Source organism: Martes martes (assembly GCF_963455335.1).
Source record: "Martes martes genome assembly, chromosome: 2".
Classification (NCBI taxonomy): Eukaryota; Metazoa; Chordata; class Mammalia; order Carnivora; family Mustelidae; genus Martes; species Martes martes.
This window is the reverse complement of record NC_137889.1, coordinates 112,044,531-112,063,383: the sequence shown is the minus strand read 5'-3', so window position 1 is coordinate 112,063,383 and position 18,853 is coordinate 112,044,531. Positions and strand designations below refer to the sequence as shown.

Here is an 18,853-nt window from a genome sequence, read left to right as displayed (position 1 = left end):
CAGACAGCATTGCATTCAAAAATGCATTTTCAGGCAACACACAAAGGCTCCAAGGGTGGGGTACTTTGGGGTCAGGAAATGACCAACTCTGACACAGCAAGCAGGCAATAAGTGTTCACACAGTTTCTTAATCAACCTGCTATATCCTGCTAGCTATATCCTCATGTCCTGAGAATGTACAAGTTCACAGGCATCCCCGTGCTAGAGATATTAAATTCCTCTACATGTAGGGTTGCCAGATTCAGCAAACAAAAATACAGGATGACCAGTTAAATTTCAATTCCAGACAAACAATGAATAATTATTTTAGTATAAATATGTCTCCACTATTGCACAGGACATACTTACACGAAAAAACTTTGTCATTTATCTGAAATTCAAATTTAATTGGGAGTCCTGTATTTTATCTGGCAACTCTATCTATCTACGTGGTATCTACTCCCTGAAGAACATATAATACCAAAAAAATAAATAAATAAATAAATAAATGAACAAACAAAAAACAATGGGGAAATATCTTGATCTTGAGAAGAGGATTATTTTAGCAAGTGCCTCTCAAGTATCAGAGGGGACTGAAGAGAAGACAAAGAATGTTTAATAGATAAATGAGAAGATAAAACAAAATGAACTTTATAATGAGTGGTAGGCAGAAGATAAGTTTAATACAGCAATTACAAAATTTGGGAGTCTTCACAAACCTAGAGGATATAAACATTTTTATTGTTTTAATTGATATTTTATTTATTTTAATTTAAAAATCTACAGGTAGCCTATACTACTTTTTTTTTTCCCCAGAGGGGGAGCATAGGAATATGGAGTAAATCCATAACCATCAATGATTTGGGATTGGCCAGTTAAGAGCTAAATTAAGAGTGGCCACAGAATCCCACAACCGTTTCACATGGATTTTCTTAAAAGATTTTACAAAACTCTCCCTTCTAAAATATTAACCTAGGGGATTTCAATAAATTATCACATAGAATATACTAGTATATGTTGCTATTATAATATGATAACATAATTTAACACAATATCACTATTGCTCCTTGATCCTGAAGGCAATGAAATACGAATAAGGAAAATATTGTGAGAAAGTATAGAGTACTTTTCTTGAAAGTTACTAGTTCATACAGCTCTCAATTAAAAAAAAAAAAAAAGAGGTAGTCATCACTTCTGCACAGAAAAAGGATGATGTTGATTTCTTTTAAAGTTCTAAGTAGTGACTAGAAGTTCAACTCAAACCAGCATGTTTTGAAATTACTCTTATCCTTAATGGAGTAATTAAAGATTAGTGTATAATATTATTACTTTAGGATCCATAAGCTATAATTAGGGAAACAAACATAGACTGTATTTCAGTTATTTAATGGTTTTATGCTCCAACTGAGAATTATATAAAGAGTGAGTATTAAATTATATTTAAACTAGATAAATTTATTTCACATGGATTTTGTCCATGTATCAGAAACTTAAGCATAGAAACAGTGTGTAAAATGCAAAAAAATGAGAATGGGAGAAGGAATACAAATGAAAAGTGAAACTGAACATTCTGTTCCACAACTCAAATGGAATGATATACCAAAATTTAACAACAATAGTCAATCAATTGTTTTTGAAAATATGACTCAGTATTAAGCACTGATGTTTATTTGGGGAGAGTTATTTCTATTGCATACTTTAAGAAAAATCTCAATATTCCGGTGGTCTCTGTAAGCTTCAAATCCATGACTACATCTTGTACAGATTAAGGAGAAAATTTGCATTAAATGATCAAAGTTTAAGGGGGCAGACTCCAAGAAAATGAAAGAAATAATAAGGAAGTTGGAAGTAAAAATCCTAATTTAAATTAGGTAGAGGAATTCCGGGATACCCAGTAGTTAATGGCAGAATGAAAGTTGCCTGGAGACTAACATTCATTTCAAAATACAGGAAAAAGCTTCGATGGTATAATTATTTCAGGTAAGAGAGGACTCCACTCTAGCCAACAAAATCAAATCAAAATGAAAAATCAAGGTTAGAAAATGAAAAATCCATGTAATAGAAGGAGGGAGAACTTGGTATCAAACAGAAATCCCTCCTATGGGTCTATCTCTGGTTAACCATTTGCTATGACTGATTGTGGTACTGACTTGACGTGTTAATCAAAATTACCAGGGATACAATTCACTCAAGTAACTGGAACGAGTCCTTCGGATTTTAGTCCAACCAATCCTTCATTCGAAACGCATCTCGTTTTCATAAATGTATCTCAGATGCATGTTTAATCCATCTGCACCAATGAGCTGAAACAGCTTCCGCAGCTCTCATTTTGTTTCCCTAACCCATTTCTTCTCAGCAAAGTTCTATTGAGTATTTCGGTAACCTGGGATGACGGAGGCCCTGCTCAAAGCTCAGCCGCTCTCCTTGACGACATACACACAAACATCCCTACACACAGCCATCCTCTCTCTTCCTCTCGCTCTCTCTCCCTGTGGTTATTCTGACCCAAGCCATACTCACAATGTTAGTGACATCTGGAGAGGCTCCGTTCTGCAGCAGAAGGAGGACAATGTTCAAGTGGCCCATGAAGGCAGCCACATGTATTGGTGTGAGGCCAGACTGCGAAACAAAGCAACAGCAGTTTTACTCCTCTGCACCGGTGGGGGCTCTGGGGGCTTCGTCAGATAAATAAGACTTGAGTGAAGAGGACAGAGGATGGGTGACAGGAAGGGGAAGAAGGAGTAAGAGAAGGAATGTTTCGTGACAAGCTGAAACATTGTTCTACCTCTGTTATAGCTTGAATTGAAGCCCCATATTTCACCAGCAGTTCCATGACTTTGATGCGGTTTTTCTTGCAGGCAATGTGCAGTGGAGTAAAACCATTCTGTGCAAAAGACAATCAAGTTAGTTGAAAACATGCAGAAACGATCCTCACACAACTCCATGCTGGCACATGGCAGGCAGTAATGTTACATCGTCACATAATGTTCACCATTTCTTCTGAGCTGTGTAGGTGCTGGGATTTGCAAAGAGAAGTGGGTGTGTGTTCCTGTAGGCACTGAACTTGGCTGCTATGTGGCCGGCCTGTATGCAATTCTTTTTGTGTGCCCATCGAGAAAAACAGAAATGAAGAAAACTACATGGGTCTGCTCTGCAAAGAAGGAAAACTAGAGGGGCAATGATACTTTAGAAGTTCTAAGGTGTTTTCAGGAATACTGATGGGTCGGGTTATGAAATGGCTTGAAGGTGCATGGAAGATTAGCATGTATTTTTCTGATGAAAGGCCATTTCTTAAAGCTACAAACTGTTGGTCTGTTTTACTTCAACTACAGGCATGACTGTCTCTGCAATAAATGTTTCGGCACTGCTACCATTTTCTTCTTGGAGGGGGTGTTGCAAATTAGCAGAAATCGTTATTTGCATTAATAATTTTCATATTTAAAAGTTATATATCTTCCATTAAGAAATTTTTGAAAGGAATTGCTGTATATTACCAAAACCCACTACACTGATAATATTTTACATCCAGAAGTTGTATTTCTTATATTAAAAAGTTTTTATAACAAATGCCAATCAGATACATTTTATTTCATAAAAACATGGTCATTAAGTTCTTAAATATTTTCAAGAAAAGAATGGAGAATTTCAGGAATAACTAGAAGATATGTCTCAGCAGCAAAGGAATGTGGAGAATTCTCTAAGATATTTTTAACTTTCCAAACTAGGCAATGTGTAGGAACTGGGGATAAGTACATAAAAATTTGTTAACTAAAAAAAAAAAAAAAAAAAAAAAAAAAAATTGTTAACTAGACCCACACTTAATCCTTATGTGTAAGTATTATACTTTTATTTGAACAATGATCCCATGTAGAATAGTTGTATCTATTCTAACAATTAATTATTTTGCTTGTCCCAGTGGAGATTGATCATCAGTCAGTATTTTTCTGCACTTAGCAGTTCCCATGAAAACATACTGTCTTACTTAACCTAATGACTTACTGCTCTTCACAATGTTTGTTAAGTCATTTCCTGTCTATGAGCTATGTAGTAAGCCGGACATAAATAGCCAAAAGTATGTGTAGCACTCAAATGATTTTTAATTATGAGACTGTAATGTTTTATAAGCTTATTGACCACTACCCAATTGAAAATGCATATTTTCCTCCTTAAGAGAAAATAAGTATCCTTTCATAATTGCACATAACCTTAAAAGTATATTTGTTTCCTGGGCATTTAGGAATAAATGGATTCCAATGGAAAATTTTCTAATAAAAATAAGATTTATTATTTAATAATTCTCACAGCATTCTCTCATTTTAAATATTGTCTGAAGACTAATTTAACCAACATTAACTATGTAAATGTATAGGGTAAAACGATTGCTTTTAGTTTGAGAATTAGGAAACAAGAGCATAAATTAGTACATGCCTAATACTTCCAATGATTATTGTTAGAATGTAAGTGAAGCAAGGAAGATTTATTCAATATTAGACCTTGGGAAATACAGAGGCTGCTCTAGGGACAGCCTTGTGTAGATTTCACTTGAGCAATTCCTGGAATAATGTATATAAAATGCTTCCCGGAGCAGCAAAATGCTAAGCATCATTTTTACATTAGACTGTGTTTAGGGAATCAGGTCAATAAGGAAATCCTCTAAGTGAACACTATACAGGCTTACATTTTACTCTATCTTACATGGTCAAATCTCTTCACCACTTTAAATGCCTTTTTTTTTTTTTTTCCAAATAGAGATTAGTAACATTCAACTTTTTTACACTTTTATTCTGACTCTATATCGAGGTGTTTAGAATTTATTTTATGATTTCCTATTTTCCACTTCCATTTTCCATTTACAATTGCTTATCACTCCAGAGGTTTCATATCTGTCTGCAGCTCGCTAGTCGTGGAAATGTTACCTTGGTGTTTTCCTAAATCTGTCCTTGCTCCCCATCATTTAACAGCAAACTGTGAAGGCCTGAAGTAGGCAGGCCACTGTGGGAGCTAATGAACTTAGCAGAATTAACTACGTATCTGCAACCATGCTTTGGCTGGTGTGCACTGGTCAATCCCTGTGGTATATTTGTCTCGATCTATATTCTGTTAATGTGGACTAGGCCAGGTTACCAGGGCTCTGGCGTTTGGATTGGCTCTCTTGTCCAGAAGGAGTTTGGTCACACGGTAGTGGCCACAGTGTGCAGCAACATGGAGGGCTGTCAGGTAGTCTAGGGTGACATCGTCAACGGGCGCCTTGTGCTGTAACAGGTGCTTCACACATTCCACGTGGTCCCCCTGTGCAGCCATATGAAGTGGAGACAGCCCATTCTGTACATCAAAACAAAACAAAACCAAGCCCACATTTCAGCCATGACTTCCAGGTTGTAAAACACAGCAAAGTCAATTCTTGATATCTGGCACAGTGCGTGGCAGAGGAAAAAAATAATCTCCTTTTGACATCCACATGTATGGTGGATTATGTGGGGCGCCAAGGGAAGCTAAGAGAACATTTAATTTCATAGTTATGCTATTCTTGGGCAAAAACACAAATTAATATACCTTTTATGAATGAATACATAGTATTGTGTGGCAATTCAGATGGATCTCACAATTATTAAGGCAATATTAGATATACAAAACAAGTGCTAGCTGAGGTTCAAATCATTTGTATTCGATTCCATTCAGTTAGTCTCTCTGCAAGATTTTCTTTACTTCTAAATGGAGGGGGATGCAGATGAGGGAGGAGCAAGTGGATGCATGAGGGAAAGAAAGGTGTTTTGATCATCTCTTAGATCCAGGCTGCTCTGAAATTCTATGATTCCTTCTTCCTGTCATGAGACATGAATCGGACTTGGAGAAAGCAGTCAGTCAGGTAAGAGCTAGAGAAGTGTGAAGCAAATGTAGACCATGTGTCCCAGTTTTTGAACTTTGAGGATAATATAAACTTGACATCGGCCCAAAACAGCTTTAGTCTTACTTCTTGGACAAGGTCAATAGCAGGGACATACGACGGCAGGGTAGTTCAATGAGGATTATCAGTCTAGGTAAGACTCTTATTTTTAAAAGTTAAATAATTAAGCTTACAAGAAAAAAATATGAAAATTAGGGAAGAAACTAAATTAGAAAACATATGCCCATTAAAGTGAGGGGAATATGGTCTTTTCTTAATAAACAATGCAAGTAATGCAAAAACAGTCACTAGGAAGTAATTGTTGACCAAATATCCAGCTTGGCAGTCATTACATTCAAAGAAGCAAAAACTGTGTCTGGATAAAAAGCCAGAATCTGCCAACGGCCCAATATTCTCAACAAGGAAGGTGATTTCAACAATGAGGGAGAGCTCAAATCAAATACCTTAATTGTGGTGGTTTGTGGGTGGTAGAAGTGGATGTGATTTTGAAATTATTAGTATACTTTCTTGGTTTTTGAAATACTCTTCACTCATAATTACTGCTTTTATATTAAAAAACTCAGAAAATTAACTGAGAAAGAACAGCAGGTTGATAAGAAGGTATGTATGCACTGGGGGAAAGATAGCATAAGGGCAAAGTGTAGGAGAAATTCAGCCTTGGCAATGTTTGGAGGGATGGGTGGCATGTTTCTCTGATATTCTATCAATCTTCAGTGTTGTTTGATCCACTTAAAAGCTATGTGGAAAAGAAAATCTTCACCATTTAATTCTGTGGCACATTTTACAAATATTTGCTAAGTACCTACTCAAAACCTGATCGAGTAGTGAGGTACAACATGGAGTACAACAGCCTAGGAACCCCTGTCTTCATGAAGGTCCCATTTCAGCCAGGAGTCAGACAATTCGAAAAGAATAAGAATTAAAATAGTATGTTAGAAGACCACCAGTGTGAAGAGGAAAACTAAAGCACAGGATAACCAAGGGAGTTTGTGTATAGGAGTGCATTATGGATAGGCTAGCCAGAAATGGCCTCACTGAGAAGGTGATTTTTAATGAAAGACATGATGACAGTAAAAGAGCAGGCCCTGCTGATCTGGGGGGAGAACATCAGAGGGGGAGGAAAAGCAAATACAAGCATGTCCTGTTGAGACCATACCCGGCATGACTGATGAAGAGTAGAGAGGAGAATGCAGCTGAAGGCAGGTGAATAAGAGGGGTAAATAAGGAGGGCAACTCAGGTAAGAGACCTGCTAGTCAGAACAGTTTTTGACTCACACCCCGAGATGGGGGGGGGGGGGCTGTGGAAGGTTTAGGAAACAGGATTACTCTGTTGCTCTGCTGAGATTATACTGAACAGGCTTAAAAGAGAAAAGGGGGGGTCAACTAGAGCCTTTTGCAATCAATCCAGGTAGGGCTGCTGGTAATCAGGACCAGGGCGATGGTTATGAGACTATTGAGGAGTTGCTGAATTATGAGATATCTTGACAAGGTTAGTGACAGGCTATGAACAGAGAGAAGAGCCAAGAACTGCATGCGGAGTTTGACCTGAGAAACTGAAAGAACGTGATGGCCATTCGTTGAGATAAGAAGACTACAAGGGGATTAGAAATAAGGTGGGGAAAATATCAGCAGCTGTGTTTCGAACTTACTAAATTGGAGATGCACAGTAGACATCTACGCAGCAACAGTGAGTTGACATCTACAATACAGAATTCTGGAGCTACATAGTTGTGTGTCTTCAGTGTATAGAAGCATTTAAAGACGAAACTGGATGAGATTTCTTAGTGAGTATGTATAAACAAATACACAAAGAGTGATCTCTGGGGGTTCTAACATTCTGAGACTTGGGAAGGAAGAGGGAACAGGAAAGGAGACTGAGCAGAAGTGAAGACAAAGTCTGGCTGTAATGTCCTACAAGGCAAATTAGGAAAGGAAGGTGTTTTGAGAAGGGAGGAGCAAACAACCATGTCAGATGATAGCAGTAGGAGAGAACATAGACTATATGGGCTGATTCCTGTAATTGGGTAGATAGGAAGACAACTGTTTCAGTGCTTAAAAAGTGAAGACAAGGAAAGAAGTCTAAGAAGACTAAAGAAAGAAAAAAGTATAGAATAACAAGGCAGCAGGGAATGAGAGTAAATACACTTGGGAAATATACCAATTGTCAGGCAGCATTAAAGGGTAAACTGAGGTAAGCAATCATGAATTTAAAGCCAGCCCAGGCAGTACAGTTGGATGTTTCCGGCCACCACACTCAGCTGCAAGAATGTGAGTTGGATTTATTCAGGGTAAAATATAGCAAGGGAGTATGACTGCATCAGGGTATGAATAATTCTGTTGGGCAGAGGCGAGGGCATAAGGTGAAAAAGTGACAATAAAACAATGGCTGACAGACTCAGGAGAATAAACACATTTCTGGAGTTGGGGTCCCAGAGAAAGGAGGCCGAAACCTAGAGGCAGTGTCTGGAGAGGCAGAGGTTACAACAGAAATTCCAGACGGTTTACAGCTACCAAACTGAGAGGCCAACTAGAAAGATTATCTACTGCTCTACGATCATTAAAGTCTTCATGAATTAGAATAGGGGTTGTAGAGAAGAGTCGTAGTTTGCCATTTTCCAAAAATGAGGTGGAGTGACAACTAGATAGATGAATATTTGCTTCAGGGAGGAATAATGGATGATTCAGAACTGGGAGTTTTAATGGAAGGAGAAGAATAGTCTGGCCTTAGGTGCCCATCCCACTCTCAGGCTAAAATGGTAGCATCTCCCCCACTGGTTAGTTCATCTTCTCTGTGTTCTCTTCCCTGAACACAGCTCTACTTTCTGTTATTATCTCCTTATCTATCTTACCCACTCAATTTTGAGCTTTTTGAACAAATATTTGAACAAATATACTGTGTGTCATTTATCTTGATAGTTACCCTGATAGTTCCTCACTGATGACAACACTGCCTGGCACACTGTAGCTACTTACTCTGATAGTTGGATGCGTGGATGAATGGATGACTGAATAAAAGTGGATATAATCATGCAGCCACAGACATTCTACGCTAGATCCTTACATATACATGTTTGATATTATAAGAAAGCCAGTAAAAAAATTTCATCTAGGTAATCCATTGGCTTCATTAGCAACATGACAATTATAGGTGAACTCTGTAGATAAGATTATTTAATAGTTTGTGGGAGAGCAAATCTGCCTATTCTCAATTTGATAGATGCTTTTCATTGGTTGTAACATGACTGGTGAAATTTTGTTACTTCCATTTAAATTTCAATCAGTTTACTCAACAAAACTTTCTACAGGGACAGCTGTGTGGCTCGGTTGGTTAAGTGTCTGCCTTTGACTCAGGTCGTGATCTCAGGGTTGAGCCCCACATCAGGCTCCCTGCTCAGTGGGAAGCCTGCTTCTCCCTCACCCTCTGCTCCTGCTTCCCCGCCACTCCCTACCCCAGCTCACGCTCTCCCTCTCTCTCTCCCTCTCTGTCTCACAAATAAATAAATAAATAAATAAAATCTTAAAAACAAAACAAAACCTTTCCACAATTATCTCTGCATTACTCAGTCCCAAATGTCACATTTTAAAGATAAAACTCTACAACACTCATGGTATCAGTCTGAGAGTGAAAATAATACATACAATGTGAAGTCACCATTTCATGGCCTGTAGGACACATCTTTAGATTAGGTTCACCTACACATATTTTAAATGTGTGGGTTGGTTTTTGCTCTAAATAATTTCAAATAAATATTCAATTAAAATATAAACTGAAAAAGATTTGCTGATGTTGGCTGTCTGACTTTTCTCAGCTTACCCTGGTAAGAGCATCGGTTGGTACCAACCCTATTCAGGGGCTATAGGAGATGTGGAATACAGAGAAAATGTAAGAAGTGTCCTTTGTCTAAATTTTGTTGTACTGAGGATCTGAGGGTTGCAGCATATCCCATTAAACAGTTCTGTGTAATTATCTTTATATTTGTGTCTCCTGATACTTTTTTGGCAACCCAAAGTATTGCAAAAAATGGGGATTAAGGGGTGCCTGGGTGGCTCAGTGGGTTAAAGCCTCTGCCTTCAGCTGAGGTCATAATCCCGGGGTCCTGGGATGGAGCCCCACATAGGGCTCTCTGCTCAGCAGGGAGCCTGCTTTCCCCCTTCTCTCTCTGCCTGCCTCTCTGCCTACTTGTGATCTCTGTCTGTAAAATAAATAAATAAAAATCTTCAAAAAAAAAGGGGGGGGGGGACTTGTGCAGTAATAACGCTTGTAAAATATATCTTATAATGAAAAACTCCAACAGATCAGCTCCCAGTGGGGTTTTCCATCAGAGTTTTCTTCATGGTTGAGCATACTGATGACAAAAGATAAGAAATGCTAGATGTAGACATAAAGAACATTATACTTGTTTTAATGGTTCTTTGTAGATGGCCTATCCTAGATTGTGCTTTCCATATCACCTACTAATGCTGAATATAATCATCCAACACCACTGGTAAGTCTTTCTTTTTACTCGTATTGCCTAAGAGATAAAGACCGGAGAGCTAAAAGATTATCTTGTATTGCTAACTGTGCTACTTCAAGACAATTTTATATGTATTTTACAGCATCTTAGAGAATCATAAAAGTACAAACCTATAGAACATAAGAAATATTCTCATTTATATACAATATACTCATTTACATTACTCTTCTACATATAATATATTCAAATGTCCACCAAATGTAGGAAGAGTAGCAGATAAAAACATAGGAAGAACCTGAAGGTATACAATCAATACATCTTAATGCATGTATTTCTTAATTTTAAATAATTTTCAAACAGTTTGATATATATTTCTCATTCCTAGCACACAATTATTGAGTAACTAGAAAACGTTGGCCTGATGCTTTGATTTCAGGAAGGACAGAGATTTTTAGAAGAGTGGCTTAAAGAGTTCCTTAGATCCCATCTTACTCCTAATGACCCACCTTAGTCCTTGCCAGCAAGGGAGCACCTCGTTCCAGCAGAAGCTCTACCACTTGGTCATGCCCACTCCTTGCAGCACAGTGAAGGGGTGTCAAACCATCCTGCCAAAAGAATTAAAGAATTACTCTGTAGTTAACGTAAAAAAAAAAAAAAAAAAAGTCAAGATTGTCTTTTTTGCCACTGCAAAGAGAGGATTTCCTGAACCTATTCCTACTGCCTCAACAGATCCGTAATAGAACGGCAACGGCTACTGGTTAAATGATAAAGAGAGCGAAAACAAGACAGTGAGAGATCTCAACAGAGAGCTAGAGAGAAAAAGAAAGATAGGAAAGAAATGGAGAGGGAGAGGGCAAGAGAGATCTCACATGCAGAGGTTTAATGTGAAACAACACACTGCTGGTCCTGTGTTTTCATATTCAGGAAGATGGAAAAGCAAGAGTTTGCAGCAATTGCTGAACTTGAAAGCCCTACTTGCTTGGAACCACAAGGCTGAGATGGTATCACTAAATTATTTTCATTTTGGTTGTCCTAACAGAACTTTTACCCCCAAATTCTTCTTAATCTGATTTGTCCATCTTTGATCTCTTGAATTGTCACTATTTTTATAAATCCTCTTAAAACACCCACTGTGGCTCATAGACATTTTTTTTCACATACTTCTAAAGGCTTCCATACAAATTTTTCAACCCAAATTACACAATTATTTCTTAGAGATGAAGTTGATTATTAACAATAATAGCATTAAAATGGAGTCAAACAAAATTATGGCCCAACTCTATGTTGTTATTTATACAACTTTCTGACCTTGATACTTCTCAGGTAGTTTCTGATTCCAGAGCAATCCTCAAATTCCTTCTGTCTTTTGGATTTTATTTCTCTTTAGGGTGGCATGGCCAGAAAGGAGAGTGGGTGGGTCATAAGAATGGGCAAGAAGTGAGAGAGAAAATGAAATCCTGAGTACAGAAATTAGCTGAAGATTTCAAGCTTAAGGGACAAAAAGGTTGTCCTAAGGAGAGATGTTGAAAAGGTAGATAACAGTCAGAGAAAATAAGGGATGGTGAGTAGTTAAGAGGACTTGAAAAGCTTCTGATTTATCCAGAACTCTAAGAGCCTATCTTTTGTCTCTGTTTCCAGGACCATCACTCTGGGTTACGCTTTCCTCCTAATAAATGCAATTCATCTGGGTTACAACACTCTTCCCGTCCCAGCATTCTGGAGTTTCTACGCTAGATATCGTCCCTTTACCCTCCAGATCTATGCTCTACCTTTCTCTCCTCTGCTCCATGTTGGACAGAAAAAGCACTCTAGGTTGTAGTAGGGGGCTACCTTGCCCTCTGGCTTCTGGCTGGGTATGGGGAACACAGCAAGACAGCCATTCCGTAAAAGATCTCAGTCTGGCTGTGTCTCTTCACCAAAGGTTACACTCAAGCCAAAAACAGCCTCGGCCATCCAATTCTCTCCTTTGAAGTTCTGGTACATCAACTCTCACCTTGCTGTGTTGGGATTGGTCATGAGCTCTTCTATTCCTAGCTCCCGGGAGACTATACTACCCCTCATGCCTTCCCTACAGTCCACCTACAATGTTAGAAATAGATCCCTTAACAATCTATATACAAATGATCATACGTGAAGGTGCCTGCTGTTTTTGGCTAGGACCTTGAGTTCGAATGATACTTTGCTTTGTTAAATCTACTTAGCTAGTATTAAGACACCGAATATCCAACAGAGACCTTGCAATTTTGGATATGTAAGAATTAGCATGAAAAGACTGCCTTTCGGAGTGGGGGGTGGGAATTAACTACTGTAGTCGGGATGCCGAGTTATTTTAAAGTTCGCCAGAAAGAAGCCTAAAAAAAGAAACTGTTCAGGCAAAGTGATTAAGATGATTATGCTTTTGTATCTCGATAACGTACCTTGTAGTGTAAGTACAGTGCGTTAACTGCTATTTAAGTTATATAGCTATTAGAGATAGCTTGACTTCTCAACCAGATTCTTTGAGGGGGCCTCATGGAGAACTAGAGTTTGAGAAATCCAACAACGCGAATGAAGGCATTATATGCAATGGTCCAACATCTCGGCTCTGGAATCACAGAGACTCAGGTGTGAGTCTCAGGTCAGCCTCCATGGAGGACTCTTTCTGAGGCTCGGCTTCACAGCATATAAAATGGGGTAATTTCGTTTATCCCATTTAACTTATGACCTCTTTTGAAAGATGAGGGACTCTGCCTTAAACCATCTTCAGAAAAGGGATTGTTTTCTACAGAAAACATGAAAGATGCATTGTGTAATCATGTTGAAAACTTTAAACACTCTCACAATTGTTGGGTTAATGTAGAGCATGAAATCAGCCATAATACCTGGCTTGAAAGCTGCTGGGGGCAAGGGAAGCTTTCAGAGAAGGGTGTGGGCCTTTGGAATGCTTAGGCCTGTGTGAACACTCTGCTGTTGGAATGCCCCTGGGAGTTGCCTTCCAGAAGCTTTCCTAGCCCAAACAGCCACCCTGTGTTCTAAGAGATATGTATGCATTGTCCTTTAGGCTGTGGTTAGCAGAATTCACAGACCAAGCAGATTAGCATATCTTATCTCTCCCATAAACAGATCCTTCCAGTTTCAATAAGACCCACATCACTTGCTTGAGAAACAGGGTAAGGGTTTGTGATTATCCTGAAGGACCAACAAAAGCCAGAGCAAAGAAGAACAAAGTGTCTTCCTCTCGGAATGCTGATCCCCTTGCCTTCTGCTCTCTTTCACAGTAAGAAGTTTGGAGTAATCTTTTCATCTGTTGGTACAGGGATTGCTGGCCATTCCCGGCACAGAATAACAATAGGAAAATATGGAGAACACTTAATAAATCCGTAAGAACATCAAAGAGTAATAAGGATTACATTGATTCTTAATCTGATGTAATTTATCTCCCTTGTAAAGGATATGGATATTATATCAAATTCAATTCTCCCAAAATGCTCAGTGTAAATGGATCTTAGAAATTTTCTATAACTACAATATCTCATTATTGCCCAAAAAAATCGTATCAAAATTTTGTATTCAAGGACTTTTTTACTTAATTCTTTAAATTAACTCTTAGGAATGTGGATTTGTTCAATATCTTTAACTTAAATTCTTCAGACTATATTTGAAGGCTACTTCCCCCAGGAATCCCTTTCCCTGTTTTCTTTCCTTTTTTTTCCCCCCTCACTAAAATCAGTTCATATCACACTATGATGCTGATAATCCTTAAAAGGTTAGATCAGTCAACAGTAGAGGGGCATCACTTTTCCAGCTGGTAATCCACCGCCTGAGCTTTTTTTTTTTTTTTTTTTTTTTTTTTTTTTTTTTTTTAAAGATTTTATTTATTTATTTGACAGACAGATCACAAGTAGGCAGAGAGGCAGGCAGAGAGAGAAGGGAGGAAGCAGGCTCCCTGCTGAGCAGAGAGCCCGATGTGGGGCTCGATCCCAGGACACTGGGATCATGACCTGAGCCGAAGGCAGCGGCTTTAACCCACTGAGCCACCCAGGTGCCCCTCCGCCTGAGCTTTTTACAACCATTTCTTTCCTTATCTTTTTCCTTCCTCTGTCTCTGTTTAATTGTAGATGTATCCCGAAGTCTGTGTATTAACACAGCTCTGCTAATGACTACCCTGTGTATCCTAGGTCAAATGACATAAGTCCTCTGAAAATCATTTTTCCCCTTGGCAGTCTCATTTTTCAAATGAAGACCTCCATATTTTCCTACAAGCAGTTAACACAACCTTCGTAAACTGTTAGGAAGAGGAAATAAAATGATATTTGTAGAGTACTTAGCAGGGTGCCTAGAACATCACGTGCGATGACCATTGGTAGTCACTACTGTTGCTTTAATTATTGTGATTCTTTTTCCTGATATATTGGTTTTTGTTCATCATCTTTTAATGTTTTTATATACTTGTATTGTTTGCATTGCAACATGTATTTCAATATTTTAACCTTATATAGAGTATCTCCACATTTAAATAATATATAAGATTAAAAATAAAAAAGAATAATGCTCTTAATAAAATTTGGATTAATAATATCATTTTTAACTAGCTATGAAGTTTCTGTTTTAACATTAAAATGAGGTTTTTCAAACACCAGAAAACCAGAGCTCTGGTGAAAATGTCTCAGTTTCACACCAGATCCTAGTCAATGGTGAGAATGTCAACTAGATGCAAAATGTTTCTCAGTGATTGACAAAGTGCTAGTAGAAGTGGGGAAGAAACAGTGGGTAAGATTTTTTTTAATTACCCCTAATCCTCCACATATCTTGCTTTTCTCCAGATAATGAAAACCTTATAACTGAGAAAAATAACGAGAAGATCAAGTAGAAAATTCTTGATATAATATACTAGATTCAGAATGTTTATGACTAATATGATTGCTAAAGTAAATTGAGACCCCTATTATTAAAAAAAGAAAGAAAAATATTATTTTTAATTCCTTATATAGAAGCTCTATTGTACTACCTAAAAAGATAGTCAAAAGTAAATGTAAAATTTTTCTATTTTAAAATATATTTTCAAAAGACAAAAGAAAAAGCTAACCAGATTCCTCTGTTTTAATAATAAAGTATTATACTTGTATTTTAGTTACAAACAGAATTAAAAGAATCCAACTGCTTTTAAAATCCTACTCCTTAAGAGATAAGGAAGTACTTTAACTTACATTTAAGGAATGAATGAACAGAATGTACAGACAATGTATACAATTATAAAATCTCTTTTTGCTTTATAAATTCTTGAATGAAATACAATTTATTTGTATATCTAAAGCCTACACTGGATGAAATACAGCCCAAATATTCCCTTCACAGAAGGAACCAAGGCTTACATTTGATTAACTTGCTTAAGGACAATTATTTAATGGCAGAACTAGCATAAGACTCTATTTCTCTCCATATCTTAGTATTTTTTTTTCCTTAGTATTCTTTTTATGAAAATGCACTGCCTATTTGGAGATAGACTTAAATTACATATGCAAATGTTTGTAGGCCATGCAAATTAAAACATATTTTATAGAACTAAGTACCTACTGTAATGATCAAAAAAAATAAAATAAAATCAATTGCCTCAAAAATGAATGAATATACCAGAAAAATATTAGTAAGAATAATGTGGATCCTTAAGACACCAGCCAAGATAAAATTCTGTTGCATTTACCAAGTGCTTTCTTTACAATGGTACTCTCAATAATTAGAGAGTCTCAATAGAAATAGGTAAGGGAGACATTACGTTAGTAATATACTTAAAAGAGGAAGCAAAGAAACTCTTTCCTTTAAGCATGAAGAACAAGTAGGCAGAACATGAAGCATTGGGCATAATTGTTCCAATTCTGCATACCTATAGCACAGCAAGGGAAAAGGCATGCCAACAAAGCAAAGGGTAGAAATCATATAAACTCTGATGCAAAGACAGCAGACAGTACAACAAAGATCTTGACAGACAAAGCAAACCACTCCAGAGCTTCCACATGATAATATGACATAGATGTTCTGGACCAAACGTCTTAGAGAAGTGAGATTAAGAAAACGTTTCCTGAGGTCATTAAAAACCAGAATTTATACATGGGTGGCACAGTTGGTTAGGTGTCTAACTCTTGATTTTGGCTGAGGTTATGATCTCAGGGTAGTGGGATCCAGCCCTGGGGACTGGCTTGACTCTCAGCAGGGAGTCTGCTTGAGATTCTCTCCCTCCCCTTCCACCCCTCCCCACACTTGTGTGCATGTGCACATGCCCTCTCACTCTCAAATAAATAAAATCTTAAAAAAAAAAAAAAAAGAATTTATAGTTTGGGACTGGTGTAGTCCCCAGAAGCTCAAAGATGATAAGGCTTATTAAATAAAAACACTCACTATCTTAAGATTTGCAAAGGAACTAGATTTGATGCTTAGCCTTGTGACTATGAGAATATAAAGTCCCAGGATTAAACAGTGAAGATAAAATATCACAAGGGACATATCCTATCACTATTTTTTACAGACTTCTCACACCATATACTTCAAACTGTTCACATTATAAGAATGTTTAAAGTTTTGCTGAAGTCTATAATTAACCAAATCTATTCCAGGGAACTAATATTGAAGTACTAATTTAATGTTTAAGGAAGTAACTACATATAATGTCATTAACATAATAAAAATTATGAAGAGCTAAGTAATTGACCCACCCCACTTTCAAAAAGATAAATAATAATGTCTAAGAGTTAATCCTCATACAACCATACGAGATAGGTACCAATATCAGCCTATGTTCAGAGGAGGTAATTAGTAAACTGCCAATATCTTATATCTAGTAAGTAGTAGAAGTAAATTTGAAATCAGGTAGTCTGCCTTCAGAGGCCAAACTCTGAACAATGATCTTCTCCGGCCTATCTTATCATCTATTTATTGGTAGTATATAAAACTTAGATTTATATTCTTCTTGACAAATTTGAAATGAATGAACGGCCCTGCCTCTTATCAAACTGGAATGAGTAAAGATGCAACATAATAACCAGACATCTGCCTTGGGTGCCTGGGTGGCTCAGCTGGTTGGGCGACTGCCTTCGGCTTAGCTCATGATCCTGCAGTCCTGGGATCAAGTTCCACATTGGGCTCCCTGCTTGTCAGGGAGTCTGTTTCTCCCTTTGACCCTCCCCCCTCTCATGCTCTCTCTTTCTCTCATTCTCTCTAAATAAATAAAATTAAAGGAAAAAAATAACCAGATGCCTTTGTTCCGTAAGCATATAGCAGATCTCCTGCTCAGGCCAGTATAGCATAATCACTTAAGAAAAATGATTCAAAAATTGGAAAATCAGAAGCTAAAGATTATCAACACGTATCCACATATTTTATGTAAAAGCCACACCCTCACAGCATAACGTAGGCTTATGTGTTTGGGTTTTAGAAATGTAAAGCTTATAATCAGAGAAGCTTCAGTTCAATTTTTCATCTTTGTTACCCAAAATAAACAAGGACTTGAAAACCTGTCTCATTGAGGGCCTAGCATTCTGTTTCCCCAGCACTTTTGAGCAAATATTAATTCCACTTGACAATGAGAAACCTTTAAATATTGTATGAGATTTAAATCGAATTCAAGAAAGCAATTTCCTTGAAAACACATTGCTTATATTTCAGGACTGGTATTTTAAGGTGCCTGCTTAAAGAATACAAAGAACAAAACGGTAGGAAATTGAAAGAACAGAGACACTCACCCTAGTTTTGGCATCGATCTGACCACCACGATCCAGTAAGAGCTTCACCATGTTTGTGTTTCCCCTTTTGGAAGCCACATGCAGAGGAGTGATTCCATTCTACACCATGGAAAGACCAAACAAGAGCATGTTGGGTATGACAGGGCATAATGATGAAGACTGTGTTAGAGGGCGCAAAGAAGGCTGAGACCCATGTCGTAATTTGATTCGAGGTTACTAAAGTTTCAATGTCTTTGATTTTTACGGGACAAAAAAGCACACAAACCATAGAGCACTATAGTTAGAGGATGAAAAATGGAATGAAACTGCATAACTAAGTTAGTCCATAACTCTAGCATATGTATCGAATATACACATTACTCTGTACATGTTGTCAAGAGACAAAGGGAGTGCTTTGACATAAGAAAAAAATGTCAAATTCTACTTAGGACCGAGCCCTAGTCAAAGTCTATATCTTTTTTGTTACAGTATCCAGGCCCTGAAAGATTCCAGGATCTTCAAGTTTCCTTTGCTTCAAAATAGAATACAAATAAACATATTCAATAACCATTGGAAAAATGATTCTTAAAAACACCTTCTTCAGAATAATTCAGTATGAAAAACAACTTGAAAATAGTTCAACATAGTTTCAGTACAGAAGCCTTCTCAGGACAAAACACCATATATATATGAATTATAGTTATTTACTTTATGGGCTACCCTCTGTCATCATTATGGCAAGAATATGTACCTGACTTTTTGCATGTCGTAATTTTACAAATATTCAAATATTGCATTTACTGATTTATATTAAGTACAGT

General features: G+C 37.4%; 1 protein-coding gene across 2 annotated transcripts in view; it reads right to left on the bottom strand.

The window, feature by feature from the left end:
- Window positions 1–18,853, bottom strand: part of ANK2 (ankyrin 2) — a 226,624-nt gene that overhangs the window by 113,872 nt on the left and 93,899 nt on the right. For both annotated transcript variants that reach the window (XM_080796920.1, XM_080796921.1), the window contains 5 exons: window positions 18,054–18,152; window positions 10,848–10,946; window positions 5,104–5,301; window positions 2,765–2,863; window positions 2,500–2,598 (listed from right to left, as the gene is read on the bottom strand). In XM_080796920.1, the coding sequence (XP_080653046.1) occupies window positions 2,500–2,598; window positions 2,765–2,863; window positions 5,104–5,301; window positions 10,848–10,946; window positions 18,054–18,152 (594 nt within the window). The remainder of the gene's footprint in view (window positions 1–2,499; window positions 2,599–2,764; window positions 2,864–5,103; window positions 5,302–10,847; window positions 10,947–18,053; window positions 18,153–18,853) is intronic.